The 15995-nt window shown below is 39.2% G+C and overlaps 1 protein-coding gene across 10 annotated transcripts in view; it reads left to right on the top strand.

The window, feature by feature from the left end:
- SLC35E2B (solute carrier family 35 member E2B) overlaps positions 1-15970 on the top strand; it is a 16283-nt gene extending 313 nt beyond the window's left edge. The window contains exons 1-11 of one of the 10 annotated variants that reach the window (XM_052792184.1): positions 754-1286; positions 2595-2706; positions 3850-3944; positions 5872-6397; positions 7135-7270; positions 8378-8505; positions 9404-9524; positions 9870-9923; positions 10570-10642; positions 11333-11478; positions 15779-15970. In XM_052792184.1, the coding sequence (XP_052648144.1) occupies positions 6073-6397; positions 7135-7270; positions 8378-8505; positions 9404-9524; positions 9870-9923; positions 10570-10642; positions 11333-11478; positions 15779-15863 (1068 nt within the window). In that variant the 5' untranslated portion in view covers positions 754-1286; positions 2595-2706; positions 3850-3944; positions 5872-6072 and the 3' untranslated portion in view covers positions 15864-15970. Of the gene's footprint in view, positions 1-246; positions 627-753; positions 1287-2594; positions 2707-3766; positions 3945-5871; positions 6398-7134; positions 7271-8377; positions 8506-9403; positions 9525-9869; positions 9924-10569; positions 10643-11332; positions 11479-12685; positions 15053-15778 lie in introns of those variants that run through there. The other 9 variants (XM_052792175.1, XM_052792180.1, XM_052792178.1 and 6 more) reach the window with 9 other exon arrangements.
- The last annotated feature ends 25 nt before the right edge of the window (positions 15971-15995 follow it).

A 15995-nucleotide genomic window follows, 5' to 3' on the forward strand; every position in this document is an offset into this window, starting at 1 on the left:
AGCGCCCTCGGCGTTCGTTCCCTCCTTCCCTCCCTCCCGTTCCCCCCCCCCCGCCCCCCACCGGGGCCTGCGCCTTCTCCTCAGCCTCGGGGGTTCCCCCCGGCCCCGCCGGTGTTGCCGAGCGACCGCTGGTCTCCTCGGACCGTGTCAGGCGCTGCGACGGTTCCCGCCCTGCTGGGTCGGGGAGGGACCGGCCTCCCGTGAAAGGCCTGGCGGGGCTCTGGGGGGTGGGTGGTGGGTGTGATCGGCTGCTGCGTCCCCTGCGACCCGCTCTTCCTTTGTTTTTCCCCCTTTTTTTGTGGTGTTTTTTTGTTTTGGTTGGTCGGTTCTTACGTCCCCTTCCTTTTCGTAAAATGGCCTCCCGTTGCCCGCCCCGCGGTGACAGGGAAACAAACGGCAACCGTGACAAAGGGGCGCAGGCCCCGCGCCCTTCTCCGCGAAGGCAGCTCCGTTCCCGGAGCTTTATCCCCCGCCCGGGGGTGTCCGTTGCCGGAGCAGAGCTGGTTCCCGTGGACAGCATTCTGCCCGTCCAACCCCCCCACCCCTTCCCTCCATCCACTCTGGGCGGAGGCGGTGCGCGGCTGGGCCCGCCTTCCCCTGCCCGAGGCGGCGGCGCGGCGGGGCAGGTGAGAGCGGGGGCGGCCCCAGTCGGCTGCTCCGCTCCGGGGGCGGGGGGGGGGGAGGTGGCCGGTGCCCTGAGGACCGAAGCCCGGTTTGAGCGGGAGATCCTCTCGGCTTTGTCAGCGGGAAGCCCACCCCTCCACCCCCCCCCTCCCCGGGTGCTGGCCGTGATGCGCTGACCGGCCTCGGGGTGCTGTCGGCGGGAGGGGAGAAAGCAGCGGCAGGGCTGTGCTGGTCCTGATGTAGGGGAAGATCCAGAGGCCGTTGTCTGAAAACTGCTGGCCCAGCTGCGGCATGCCCTGAGGAGGGAGGTGGTCGGTGCTACCTCTTGCTGCGACGCCGGTGCTCTCTGAAAACTCCTTGAGCCGGCTCAGAAAGGACGTGGTACAGCATCGCTCCCTCGAAGGTCTCTCAGTCTCGACGGGAAAGGCAGAGCTCCTGCCGCTCCTCCCGTGTTTGGGAGGATGCTCCGTCAGCTCCGAGATGCTGCTGCATCCAAAAACGTGTGTCTGCGTGGTGGCTGGTTCTGAATGCGAGGAGGGAAGATTTTAGGACCGGGTGACGAGAAATGCAGCTGAAGTGCAAGAAAGTACTAAGCCATTTCACTCTTTTAGCATCTTCCCCTCTGTATGGGAGATGTTAATAGTTTTGCAATTGTATTTACAGTCAGTGCTTATAAGTATCTTGGAAGCTCTCGTTATCATTTAGTGAAAGAGCGTTAATAATTACAGCTTACTTGGGATGCTGAATTCCGTGCATCCATTGTGTTGGAAGCAGCATTTGGGTGACCTGTGTTGCATAATAGTAGATTAAGAAATACGCGCACCAAGCCTCTGTTTTTTCACGACCAGATTAACCTTAGTTTCTCTAACACTTGCAACATTTTTTGGGCTTTTATATTTTTGTGTAAGGTGTAAAGGTGGCTTTATAGAGTTCTTCGTGGATTTTGTCAAAGGAAAGTATCTGTCTTTATATATAGGTACTAACAAGTGGTCGGAAAAAGGGCAGCAATGGCTTTTTATCTTCACTGTTAGATGGTGGTCATTCCAAAGTCCAGAGCACTTCCAGTCTTAGGCAAATGAATGCAGTGAGAAACGTGTGTCATACATGTAGTGCTGATGGTCAGAATCTGCTTGGCTATTTAAGAAATTAGAGCTGCTGACCATAAGGTATCGGTTTTGAGGTGAGCTATGTCATAAAAGAATTTTGTATTAAATTTGTTAGAGTACCTGACAGATGCTCGCCGATGAATATATTTCAATCATAAAAAATATTACTTAGTATGCTCTGTGGAAGAATCGTGAAGGACTCTGTGCATAACCAGGGTTGCAAGAGATAGTTAAAAAAACACAGAATCTGTAGTGCTGGAAATGCTATGCTTTATTTTCATGATAAACCATGTCTTGGTATAATACATGTAATTTTTAAAAGATGCTATATGTCCTCCTTCAGGTGACTGCTTTGTCTCTTGTTGCTGTATGTGTTACCTTTAAATAACTTTATTCTTTCAGTTTTAAGGATGGACTCTGGTTATCTTGAACTCTGGCTATCTTGTTGGCTTTCTTATTTTTGACAATTTTTTAAAAATTAGGGTTAAACCTGCAGTTTCTCATGAAAAGAAAGTTTAAGTGAATACTATTACAAGGATTTTTGACATGTGTCAGTGATAATCTCACTGAAACAATTTAATACTCGAGTTGGTTTTATCTCTTGCCTTTTGTTTTTTTATCAAATATGGCTCTGAAAGAACTCTTCATTTTCTCACTTTATGCTTACTTTTAAAGAAGATGACTAGGTGGTGTTAGGGTTGGATGAAGACAGCTCAGCTGGCTGCCCTTATCTAATCTGTAGCTCTATGGTAGAACACCTCAGTGAAGGCCAGGTGCGGAGAGTGTGACAGGGCCATGTTGTAAAGTTGACGAGCCCTTGCAACTGGATTTTTACCAGCTGCTTCACCCCTTGTGTCTTTGCAGTTTTGGAGGAAGGGGGATGTGACACGGGCCTCCCCTTCACCAGAGAAGGAAAATTGATTTTGCTCCCTTTTAAATTGTGTTAGAAAACTACTGCTGTAAAACTTTACATGAGGTCAGTTTCATGGGGTTTTTTTCTCTTTTATGCATTTGACTTCACTGTAGAATATTATAGTTTCTTTGGAAAACATTTCGTATGAAACAACTAATGCAAAAACATGGTGTGCGTGTCCTTGTTAACTAGTGTTGCTTCTGCATTTTTTTTTTTGCAAGATTTGGTGTTTCTTTTCTTCTGAGACTGTAGAAAACGATCCCTGTAGACATACTGCTCTTACAGTGATGAGGTTAAACTGTACTGGTGTCAATTAAGTGTAGATGATGTGTGTGGATTAAGAGTAGATGATGTGTACTAGTCCTGGTCTGGATTAAGAGTGACCTTTTTCCCTGCAGCCTTAAAATTTCAGGGGGGAGTGGTTCCCCCTGTTTGATCTATCACGTGTCCACAAATATATTTGTTGTAGTTGGAGTGAGAAAAGGGGGCGATATTTATTTCAGAAGCTGTGAGCTGGTGCTAATTCAAAATGTTGTTAAAACTGTGACACCATTTCCACAAAAGCACAGTACAGACAGCTGTCATTTCTATATATTCATGCAGGCTGCCTGGCAGCAAAACAATGTTTATTCCCATGAAGGCCACTTGCACACAATAGAAAACAGCATAAGCAATTTAGTAATCGAACCAAGTATGACTGCTCTGTTAAAAACTGAGGGGAGAGTAATAGTTTTTTGTTAAAACTAGATGCTTAAAAGCACAAGCAGATGATGTCTTTATTTTCTTCACTCTTAAGTCTTCTGATAAAAGGTTTTTCTCTGCTTCTGTTTTAAGTTGGAATGTATTTCTGATTAAATTTTGAACTGCTCTGAGTAGAAAGGGAAAAGGAGCTTGAATGCAGGTAGTCTTATGAATATGATGTCTTAAAGCTTAAGAAATTGGCGAGTTGTTCAATTGGTAATTAGCTACTTCTTGTAAGTCAGAATTTGTCTGACACTCTCAAAGCCTATCCTGTGTACTTTTTCCACCTTTAATACAACATTTTTATTGCTAATGTGGTTAAAAGTTGGAGCAGATACAAGGAAGAGTGTAAAGTGCACTGCATGCTGTTTGTTCTTTTGAGCTGGAAGATTGAATGTCTGTGTGTAATCCAAGAGAAACGGTCTACTAACCACTGCCACGTTTTCATCTATTGGTAAACATCAGCTGCTGGTTGGTCTTAAGGGAAGACGACTGAATTAGTTCCAGATGGAGAACTCTTTCAGCCCGTTTTAGGCTTCCCAGTTGATTTAAGACAGCAGGTCAGTAATCTAGGGGAGTAGTTTTGTTCTTATTTGCTGTTCTGCTTCCTGCCGTGTGTGTGCAATCAGTGATATCAAATACGATATTGCAGTGCTGCTGAGGGTAGGAGTTTTGTGCTTAATTGCTTTTGTTTTAATTGAGTAATATAAACAGAAGAAGTATTAACAAAGTTGTGGTAACTAACCATTTTGAATGTAGAGGGGTATTTTTTTTTAAGACCTGAAAAAGAAGGAGTCATCAAGAATCCATTTTTCTTAACAAATTCTCTTAAAGAATGCGTATCTTCCTTCAAAGTTTTGTCTTAAACTGGGTTAAGACAAGTATATGGTTTAACGTGAGTGTGTCAGAGGGTCTTGTACCTCGGTGTGCTGCTAGCGTGATTTCCTGGTAAAATGGAAAGAGGTAAGGGGATAGGGATGGCAAGCCTCTGTGCATGGTTGTAATAACAGAAATAGAGAACATGAGGAATGGAAAATTTCAGTGTAAAGTAGCTGCTGTTTAGAATATTGAGACTGACATGATATAGTTAACTCTTTCGTACCTCTATATGATTTATCTTGAGATGCCACATTGGACATTAAAAAGGCATGAAGAAAATAGAGTATCCTATTCACCTGTTCACATGCTAACAAAATCAGGGCAGGTGCAGTAGCTCTTGTTACAACTCTTGTATTTTTGCTTGCCATTGATTATTTCTCGTGCTGCCATTGTTTGATGCACTGTAGTATTATGATCTCATTTTGGACAGCTTTTCCAAGATGTCTGGTGATTAACTTCCCACACAAGAATTACTTTTTAACTGTATAAGGTCCGCTGTCTTGGCTATCCAGCAAATGTGCTTCTGGAAAAAAGTATTTCAAATGTAATTTCCCCTAGTATTTGTTTGTTGAGGAGCGAAAGAGGTCATGTCTGTCATTTCATTCTTACCTGATTCATCCTATGTTCTTTTGCTTATAAAACACAGGCTGCAAAATAGAAAGCAATAAATGCGATGTGTGTTTGTTTTAATGTTGCAGATAAGCCGCTCAGGTGCAATTTCTTTCCTTCCTAATACAGACTTTGAATCTGTTAGTGTTTTGACTAACTAACATTATGTGACTTGAGAAGAATAAAGGTCGCGGTGTGTTTCTGTTACCCTCTGTACTCTTCTACTCTAACTTGCCACATTTCATGTGATTTGTAAAAGGAGGATGCTCTAGTTGCAAATGATTTAATGCATTTTTCTGTCAGATCTTTTAAAAAGGCTTTAAGAATTATTGCCAGTACTAATACTGAATTGCAAGCTATAATAGTACTGCATGGCAAAATAAGTAATGTTGCATTATTTACAAGTAATTAAATAGAGAACAAGTTTGTTTGGAAAGCTCTTGGATGTATTTTCCTACTCTGTTCACCTAGGTCTTATACTTACCAGGATAACTGTGTTTATGATTACTGGAAGTTACAGTCCTTGATTATGGATTGCTCAATTTGACTTGAGTTGATAACAGGTTAATTAGTACTAAGGGTCTAGGCTCCTGCCCAGATTTTCTCAGTTGTGAAGATTTTTCTGTTGAATGGTTATAAGAAGACCTTAGACTGAGATCAAAGAAACTGTAGAATCTTGAAGAGGAGTTAATTATAATTGAGAAGGCTGTGTTGACATGCTTTAGAGGAGAAAGAACTTAAAAACACATGAAGTCTTTTGTGTGTGTGCGTGCTATTTTAGAATAAAAAAATCTCCCTTAGATAAGTTCTTAGTGCTTAATCTTGGTATCGTGATATTAGGAGTACAAAATCCAGTCTGAAAGACAAGCTACAGAACTCTTTTTATCTTTGATAAACTGCAGGTGAAATGTGGTATCTTTGCTGCGTTAGGGATTTAAAATGTCATTACGTTCAGAGCTACATACTTTTTTCCTTCTTTCTCTTTTTTTTCATTCTTAGGCAGAAAAAATGGAATAGACCACATGAAGAAGCATGTGAAGTTTATTTTTATGCAAGATGTTATTCGGAGGACCAAGCATACTTTTTCAGGCCACGGGAGATGAAAGACTAATGACATATTTTTGTTTTGTCAAAGTGCTGTTCTGTGCTAAGTCAATGTTGGTTTGTATTAAGGACAAATACTAATTTCTTAATGCCAGCATGTCGACTATGACAAGTGCTCAGACACCAGAGGAACCTAATCCTCCCCCGCTTGAAGAAAAGCCAAAGGGAAAATCACTATTTCATTTCGGTTCGCTCTTTGCTAACAGGAGTGAAAAATTCGTAATTGCTAGGAGTGATAGTGTGCCAGAGGAGAATGTTCTGAAAATAACTATCACGGAGACTACGGTCATTGAGTCAGACTTGGGCATCTGGAATTCTCATGCTCTCATCTACCTCACTTTGTGGTTTTTCTTCAGCTTTTGCACTCTTTTTCTTAACAAATATATTCTTTCATTACTGGAAGGAGAGCCCAGCATGCTAGGTAACCCTACCTTTCTTTTACGCTTTAATTCCAGTAAGATATTTGACAATACCAGATACTCCTATATAAAGTTGAGGGACAAAATTGTTCGACTGAAGTGAAAAAGGCCTAGTTAGGAGATGTGGGGCTGGATCTTGGGGCTGGGAAGTTACGAGTTGTGATCCCGGCCTGTGAAGGGGCTTCTGACTGTCTTTTCCTCCGCTCGCTGAAAGATGGTATGAAACTTTGCTCATAGAGGAGCCTTAAGATGGTGTTTGAGAACTAAGAGCTGGAAAGAAAAATGTTATTTTTTGTTTTCTGTGTTGGAGGGTAGTGTGTTTTTTTGTTTTTGTTTTTTTTTAAAAATCCCAAAATCTTCAGTCAGTTGTTGATAGTCTCCAGTGCTGTTAAGATTTTGATTGTCTGCACAAGTGCAAAAGTTGCCTTTGTGTGATCTCTATTATCCAATGGGCTGCTTCTTTCTTTTTTTTTTTTTTTTAAGGGGGTAACAAAGGGCACTTAATCTGTGAACCAGATTTTTAAGGTGTATGCCACCTTTGTTTTATTCTGCTGCCTTGCTGGTAGAAGGAAAGGGCTTCTCTGAGAATTTATAAAATCTAGACAGCAGTTGCCATGTTTCTTAACAGCTAAAAGTACTACACATAAGTTTGTCTAAGAAATTTTCTTATGTTGCTTGATTCGTCATGTTCCCATCATCTTCTGATTTTATTTTATTTTTTCCTCTCATCTTTCTTTAGGTGCTGTTCAAATGCTTTCAACCACCTTCATTGGCTGCATAAAAATGTTTGTTCCATGCTGCTTGTATCAACACAAAACACGCATCTCTTATCCACCCAATTTCATCATGATAATGCTGTTTGTTGGACTAATGAGGTAAATAGTTAAATATTTCCTAGAGATCTGTCTGGTTGCTTTGTTGCATTTTTCTGAACGGAAGCGTATTTTCATGGCTCTCTTCCTTTTCATTCTTGATTGGAAAGTGTTTGGAGTATTCACCTTTTGCCCCCCCAAAATCACAGGATAATTTTATTTTTAGTTCCTATTGCAAAATGCTACGTTCCTTTTTCCAGCTGTCAGTTTTTTGGCTAGCTTGGCTTCCCATCACATTTAGCTTCTTTTAGAACACACTTCTCTTTCCATTTACTTTTTTCCTGTTCTCTTTTGAGGCTGATGTTTGTTTAGCGTACTAGTTTTTATTATGATGTTGCTTTGTTCCCTTACCTTTTCCAGCAATTTGCCTCAAAAGTGATACAGGCTATTAACATTTATCTTTTAAAAAAGTAAATATTTGCTGTGTGCTGGGATAGTATCAGTTTGTGGTCTTGGAGGGAATAAGAATATATGATTTGGTTTTCTCCATGCTGCAAAATTAATAAAGGATAATAGGATTCATATTAATTCAGAGTAGCTTTATTGTAATAACTGTGCCACCCTGTTGTTTAATTTCATGGTTTAAAGTGTGGTAAATATGTAGTGTACCTAATTTACACTAAAGATGGATAACTGCAAATTATAACATTTCCTTGGTGATTTACTGTTTATCAGCAGAATTTTGCTAACTTTTTCAGCTGAGCCTATTGAAAACTTCAGCTTAAAACACTGTCATCTGAAGTTTGGTTAGAGTGCATTAAAAAGTGAACTTTGATGTTTTCTGAAAGTCCATGGCACATCTGTAGAAATTGGACAATTGCCCAAGGTTGCCTTCATTTGTGCTAAATAAATAATAATGTTTAAGCCAAAGTGGAAAGAAATAGACCTGACACATTCCACCTCACATGTGCTGAGGAGTAAAGGTGTGCAGCTGATCGGTTACTGCGGTTCAGTCAAGCTACTATGATTCGATAACTTGATTGCCAGCTACACCTGTCTATATTCTTAGTTACTGCAGCTCAAATTTATAAGCCTGGAGAAATCATAATGCAATTCTTTTTTAAGCATCATTTTATTTTCTGCTTAATTTCATGTGTTGTTCTACTACAGATTTGCAACAGTAGTCTTGGGTCTTGTCAGCTTGAAAAATGTGGCAGTTTCATTTGCAGAAACCGTTAAAAGCTCTGCACCTATTTTTACTGTTATCATGTCTCGGATGATATTGGGGGAATACACTGGTGAGTATTTGACTGTTGAAATGTGATTTTTTTTTTTTTTTTTTTTTAAATAATACTGTCACTTAGTTGGCCATGGACAAGGAAATTCCACTGAAATACAGAAAATGCAGCTGGAAGAATTATTCTGTTTGAACACTATAAGTAGAGTGTATATATAAGTAAAAAAGGATTTATTTTAATGCAGCTGTGTAAGGGCAGTGTTGCTCTGAAGTTATTTTTCTGTCAAGAAAATATTACTGCAGCCTTGAATAACTGAAGTTCAGTGTGTTCCTTCTTGTAAGGACAGCTTGCTGCTCAGAATTTAAAATTCTTGAATTTCATCACTCTGTTCACTCTGTGATTAAGAAAAAAAAAAAACCGCCACCAACCAACTGGCTTACAATATGATTTCTCCCAGTCCACAATATAATTTCCTTGTGATTCCACTTGCAATTGCACGCTACTTGCTTGAAGAGATTTTGCTAGTTACCAGCTATAAGTCATAGGAGTAATGCAGAATCCATGTATAGATTGCTTTGTGATGGAAAATGGCAAAAGACTGAAATAAGCCAGAGGAAGAAGAGTAATTCAATCACAGAGTAAACAGGGAGAGTATAATTTTCTTCTGTCATTTGGTGAAAAAGATGAAACGAAGACAGTCATTGGTCCGTTTTCTTTCTCCAAGGGAAGTAGTTTTATCAGTGAGTATATGTCCATGTTTTCAAGCGCACCCTGCTATTGTCTGAGATCTCACTTTAGAACCTCTGTACTTTAAAATCCAGTCAAATAAGTTGCTCTTTCTTTCAACTAAAGAAGTTAAGGTGGAATTTAAACTTTAAAAAAAACTATAGTATCTGGGACGTGTAATTGCAAGTACAGTAATTAAACTCAAGATTTAAATTTTTCTTTTCATTTGCAGGATTGCTGGTTAATCTCTCTCTGATTCCTGTTATGGGTGGGCTAGCTCTCTGTACAGCTACTGAAATCAGTTTCAACATTCTAGGTTTCTCAGCAGCTTTATCTACTAATATCATGGACTGGTAAGGCATAATGATAGTTGTGTATGTGGAATAAAGGAATTTTATTTATTGGTAGATCGAAGAAAATTGTTGCTTGTGGTCGTTTTATACCAATGTTTAAATGTTGGTATTTAAAATGTATTTTTAACAGAAGATACAGTTCCTCTATCATATCTGTTAGCATTAATGAGATTAAAAAATAGTATAACTCTGTTAGTCTAAAGGAGTTAGACCGAACTCCTTTCTGTAGTTGCATGATGTGTAGAAAACGTACCTACCCGTCTAAGGGAAACAACTGTCTGTCTTGTGGATTGATTTATTTGTCTTAACTAAAACACAGATAAATGGTGTTGGTTTTTTTTCCAGTTTGCAAAATGTCTTTTCCAAAAAACTACTCAGTGGAGATAAATACAGATTTTCGTAAGTATTTAAAATATTTCAGGTTTGATTATAGGTGGAATTTGCGCTGCATAAGGAAACCATGTATTTATAATTATATTGCACCAAGATTTTTTTTTTTTTCCCCTCACACTGTGACAGCTTTAACTTAAATCATTTTATCAGGGAAAGAAAACTCCTCTATGCTCAGATACCACTGTGGTAGATCAGAGTCTCATAATCGGCTAAAACTGTCCACACACCCAAAATGAGTCATCTTTCACAGAAATAAGTCCTTATTCTGCAATCATAAAACATACCTTAACGTTGGTAGGCATGCAGAAATGAACTTAAGAACTCGCTCGATATTTTAACTATGAAACACGAGCCAGGAGTAAAATCTCGTGGTAAAATATACCTATAACTATATGTATGTATTTTACCACAAGATAAAATGCTAGCTTTGGTCTTCAAAAGATGTGCCTCTTATCTTCGGTCCATCTCAGCCAACACAAAAAGCAAAACACTTTCTTTGCAAGAGATTGCTGAATTTGTTGTCCCCAAAGCTTGGTAGATGGCTTTTATTACTTTTCTGGTATCTGTAAATACAGTAATGATGCAGCTTTCTTCAGCTCTAAGAAAGAGAAAGCTTTTAATAATTTTAACCATTGTTTCTTCTCCTTTGTAGAGCCCCAGAGCTTCAGTTCTACACAAGTGCTGCTGCAGTGGTTATGCTTATTCCAGCATGGATATTTTTCATGGTAATTTGAATTCACTAACATGGATTTATGTTTTCTTTTTTACTTGAGGACAATGTGCAACTAAGATTAAGATTAATTTTTACTTTTAATTCTTCCCATTTTTTTAAAAATCACCCTGAAATGCATTTCATCTTACGTGTGCAAGAGATTGGGGGGGGGGGGGTGTAAAAAAGAGAAATTTTTCAAAGAAATAATCTAATATAGACATGAGTTGACAAGTGACCCAGAAAGCCTGAGTTTATCTCAGGATTTTTGAGATCAAATCATAATTTTGTCTAAGTGCATTTAAAGTTTTAGATAAAGACTTGAAAACCAAATCTTAAATATTTCTTGACTTTCTGCCGATATTCACATGGCTTACAGGAATATTAACTCTCTGAAAGCAAAATTGAGCTGAAGTAAGTATAGCGTATCAGGTTAAATATGTATCCTTCATATTCTGACATTTCATTGCCATGCATCAGTGTTCAAAAAAGAAAATATTTCACAGGCAGACTGACACTGGAAAGGTCAGTCGGATGAGAGCTGTTTTTCTAATATATTCTAAACGTCCTGTATGCTTTAGGTTTTGTTTTGCTGAAGTTTAAATGTAAAACTTACCTGCTTATAATAATAACGAGTTGGGTGCAAAATCACTTTTAGATTTGCTTATAAACTAAACTCTTAAAGTCCTCCTTTTTTGTTCTTTAGGATGTGCCTGTGATTGGGAAAAGTGGGAGGAGCTTCAGCTACAACCAAGATGTTGTCATACTTCTCTTAATAGATGGAGTCTTGTTCCACCTACAAAGTGTTACAGCCTATGCCTTGATGGGAAAAATTTCTCCTGTGACTTTCAGGTAAAACTGTATTTTCATGTCAAGAACACTTGTTTTATTTTCTTTTTTTCTTGCCTAGTATTTTTGCTTGAGAACTAGGCAGTAAAGGTGTTGGGCAAAGAAATAAATAATGTAAATGCATAAATGCTTCAAATTAAGAAGAAAACTTTTCACATCCGTATCACCAAAACTTGGTGGTTTGCTCGCTCACTGTGTGAGGAGAGCAGCATTTGACCCATGCTGTTGAGCTTGTGGAACAGGTGCTCGCATTTGCTAGCAGGTGTGTTGTATTCAGGTTTAACAGCCATTCCTTAAAGCTGGTTAATGAGACTGAACAGATTCACTGAACCTCTAGATCCAATGTTTAAGCTGCCATTTGCTTCAGTGATAGGGCAATGCTTATTACATACATTGTGGTGCAGTACAGAATATGAGCGATCAGCTCTGTATTCCTTTCTTCTGAAGCATGAGACCAGCATGTCAAGTTGTATTTGTTGAATTTGATGTGTTCTCTAAAGACAGCTTCCACCTACATTGTCGGTCATTGGCAGCTTTGTTAGGCTGTTGCACAATTCTGATTCAATAATTGGTCATTTGTGTGAATAGCCCTAGGGCCTGTGGGGTAATCCTGGTCCTAAACTCCGAAGGCTTCTGCTGTATTATACTTTCAGGTGCCCCTGCTACAGTCTTGTGACAATTCGCTGTTACACACACGCTTACTCTGAAGTTGTTAGTCTTCTCTACATAAGAGGATGTAAAAGCATATATATTCATATTTACATGTATACAAAATTTCTTAATTACTTCCTATAATGTTATTGGTATGATTTAGTTATTGATTCTTTTCAAGTTATAGTGCTATATTACCTGAATAGTAGCAGCATACTTGCAAATGGTAGTTATGTTGCTAGTGTTCTGTTAGCATTTTCTGGATGTCTGTGTTAGCTAGAAATGAATTGCTATCGCTGTACTGCATACTTAAAAGCAATGAAAACAAAAACCTGCGGTGAATTACTCGTACTAGCTCTAAAATTAAGATGAGCGTAAAGATACGAGTGCTGATATACAAGCAATTTGGTATTCGTATTAGCTTCATGAGGAAAAGTAGAGTCTGAGCTGGTGTTTAAAAAGCGAGGAAAACAAAGAGAGGTCCCACTGCATTAAAGCATAGTTGTGTGTGGGATATGAGAAAGCTTTCTTTGGCTTTAATTTTTATATTCCTTTGCAGTGTTGCTAGTACTGTGAAGCATGCGCTGTCAATCTGGCTAAGTATTATTGTGTTTGGTAACAAAATCACAAGCCTCTCGGCCATTGGGACTGTTCTAGTGACAATTGGAGTTCTACTATATAACAAGGCAAAGCAGCATCAGCAAGAGGCTATACACAGCCTGGCAGTTGCAGCCCCGCAATCCGCACAAAGTACAACTGAAGATACTGAGCCACTCATTTCCAAGGATCTGGAACCATATGATTAATACGGCCATTTATTCTTTCAACCTAGTGTAGCTCAAAGGAACTCTTCCTGAAAGTGGTTATTTCTTCAACTGTTGATGCTGATTTGGTTCCTTTGAGTTCATGACAGGTCAAGCCTGGGACCTGAAGCAGAGAGAAAACAATGGGAAGAATCCAGTAAGCTTTGATTTACTGAGAAACTGATATACCAAACAGAGGACCTGGTGTCATGTAATGTGGTAAACGTGGGATTTATTGTCTTTCCTTGACTGCAAATAACACACAAGCCTCTATATTAGAGAGACAACTTCAGTGTCCTGTGGGAAAATTATTCCTTTCTCCCTACCCATCAAAATAATGTGAAAACATGGACCCATCACTGGATTCTGCTTGCTTGCAGTGGAATGAAATTGGTGCGTAACTGAAATTCCTAGTTGTTTGGTGCTCTACGCTGCCCACATCCTCCATCATTTGTGTGCATTGTAGACCTGGAAGAAGGAATGAAACAAATGACTTACTCTGGTGTACGTTTAGTTGAAGCAAACTGTGGAAATGAGTCCATGCCCCAAAGCAGTGATGAGCTGCTATTTCTGACTACAAGGCTAGGAATGAAAAGTGATTTTTCTACTAAAATTTAACAGAAATATCGCATCCTGGTTGTGTATTGACAATATTGAAATGCAAGTGTACACACATATACATACACTGTATAAATGGACTGTTGAATTAAATATTTGCAGTTGCTTAGAGGTAAAAAACACTGAAAACTTTTGGTGGTAAAGGAAGCAGGATCTCTATATTTCTATAAGAAACCATTTTAATATTTTACTTTTTTGCATTTTATTATGTATTTCTGTTATGAGGGAATAAATCGATTTTTTTGGTATTATTTCTAAGAGTGCAACAAAATACCGCCTTTTAGAAACTCAGGGTTATAATTCTGACCTATGTGCAAAGTATTTCTATTGTTCCTGATTATGTAAACAATCTCAGAGGTATCTGTGACAGATGGAAGAGAGGTCACTAAAGGGAGGAATGTTAACCATAAACTGAGGCTAATCTTTATTTCTACTGCTCTTAAGTTTTCTTTAAAAAAAAAAAAAAAATCTGTTTTGTGGTAGATCAAAGATTAAAAGTAAACTTTCCTTTCAAAAAATTCTTAAGTATTAGTGCAAAAAAGCACATGTAGCTACCAAAACATTCAAATGGACTTTTTGGTAACAAAATGAAATTAACAATTAAAGTGAACTGATTTTTAATAATTGCCACTCTTCTGAAAGATTGTAGCATGGCATTAGAAACATGGATAAAGTGGTCTTTTATGGTAAAAATAATTTCTAATGGGAAGTTACCAGTGGAGTTCCTGCAAAATTTAAGCTCATGCTTACGTTTCTGCATGTGAGGTATTCCATTAGCTTTAGTGAACTATTCCTGCAGAGAGCAGAGCAAAAATGTATTCCGAGGGAGTCCCTCTGAAGAAGCCTGTCTTCTGTTTAAATAGCGTGTGCTTGTTTTGTCTTATGCTTACTTCAGGCTACATTCCTATACATGACTGGTCACCTGGGGCGTATTCCCTGAAGATTTGAGTGGGAGGGAAATGTGAATTTTTTTCATCATTGTATATGTGATGTCTGTGGTTTTTTGTTTCTTTGTACTCCTATCACTTTTACAAAAGCTGCGGACTATGGGGTGGAGCTCTGTGGTTTTTTGGTTTTGTTTTTTGTTTTTCCCGTTATGCTTTCAAAAATCTCAGTGTATTTGGCAGAAAACAAGTCTGGTTTGCATCATATTTCTACTCTTGTTGGAAAACAGAAATACAAATGGCTTTCTGGTTGCCTAGCTCTGTTCTCATGTAAACTGCTTCATTAACTGGTTGAGCTTCATTTTAAAAGCTAGCAGGCTTTTGCCTTTCCTATTGCTGGAAAACTTTTTGTGAACCAAACAGCTGGGAGGATTTTGGAACTTGTAGTTTCTGATACATGTCTAAGCTTATTAGTGGCTGGTTTAGCCCCACGTGTTCTGTGGCAGCATGATAATCGTGTTTTACTAGGGGTTTGTTTTCACAGTGTTGATCTTATGTACTTTTCTATGCAGTCTTCTTGGCCTTTTATTAGATTAAACAAACCAACCTCTTTACTGTCTACTTGTAAGACCTTTTTCTTCCTCCAGTCATACCGGTAATCCTCCTTTGCCGTTGTTCCTGTTGGGTAAACAAGAACTGGTTTGTTCCATGTTAAGAATTCTTTACTGTATTACACTCCAGCTATCTGCCTTTTTGTTGGTTTGGATGATGGCAGGGGTACTGCCCGCTTCCTTCTGGAAAGCCCTCTCTTGAAACACTAGGGTTTCTTTCACCGGCGTTTCTCACAGCCGCACCCGATACTTGTGCACTGACCAAGATGAGCTCTGTGAGCTAGAGATACGCGGGTTATTTGTTTTACATTTGTCAAGGAGGCTCTCATAGAAACAGCACGTCTTCCTTAAAATGTGAATTCCTGAAATAACACAAGTCCTTGCTGAAGAACACAGACTTGCAGATGGAGGGTGTTACTTGCAGCAGTTAGCATGTTTCTAAAATGACATAAAGGATGGATGGGTAATAAAAGTAGCTGGGCATCATGATCTTTATCATGTATTGCATTGTAACCTCTAGTCACGGTTAAGTAACCTCACCACTTTAACCGCGTTAAGTTCTATCTGCGTAGTCTCAACTCATTTTCCTTTTTAGGAATTGCCCTTCTCACTGAATTAATGTAAATTCTCCTTTGTAGTGTGTTAGTTCTGTTGCCATTATGTAAGTGGCTTGTTTCAGTGATCGTTGGAATTCTAATAATAAAATTTAACTTTGTTTTTTACATGGAATTACGAGGATGGTCCTAAAGAATGACATGCCTGGTGATAGTTTCTCCTTTTCCGCCGCTGAGGTTTGTGTGTGGTGTGGGCCGGTTTTTTAATTTATGGTTGAATAGTCAGCGCTTGGCCGTGAATTAACTACTCTCCTCAGCGGTCGGGCTGATGCGTTGCATCAAACCGACGAGTTGACAATCCCGTTAGCGATTTTTTTTGTTGTTGTTGCTTTCCAGTCA

The sequence above is a fragment of the Harpia harpyja genome, chromosome 7 (assembly GCF_026419915.1).
Source record: "Harpia harpyja isolate bHarHar1 chromosome 7, bHarHar1 primary haplotype, whole genome shotgun sequence".
NCBI lineage: Eukaryota > Metazoa > Chordata > Aves > Accipitriformes > Accipitridae > Harpia > Harpia harpyja.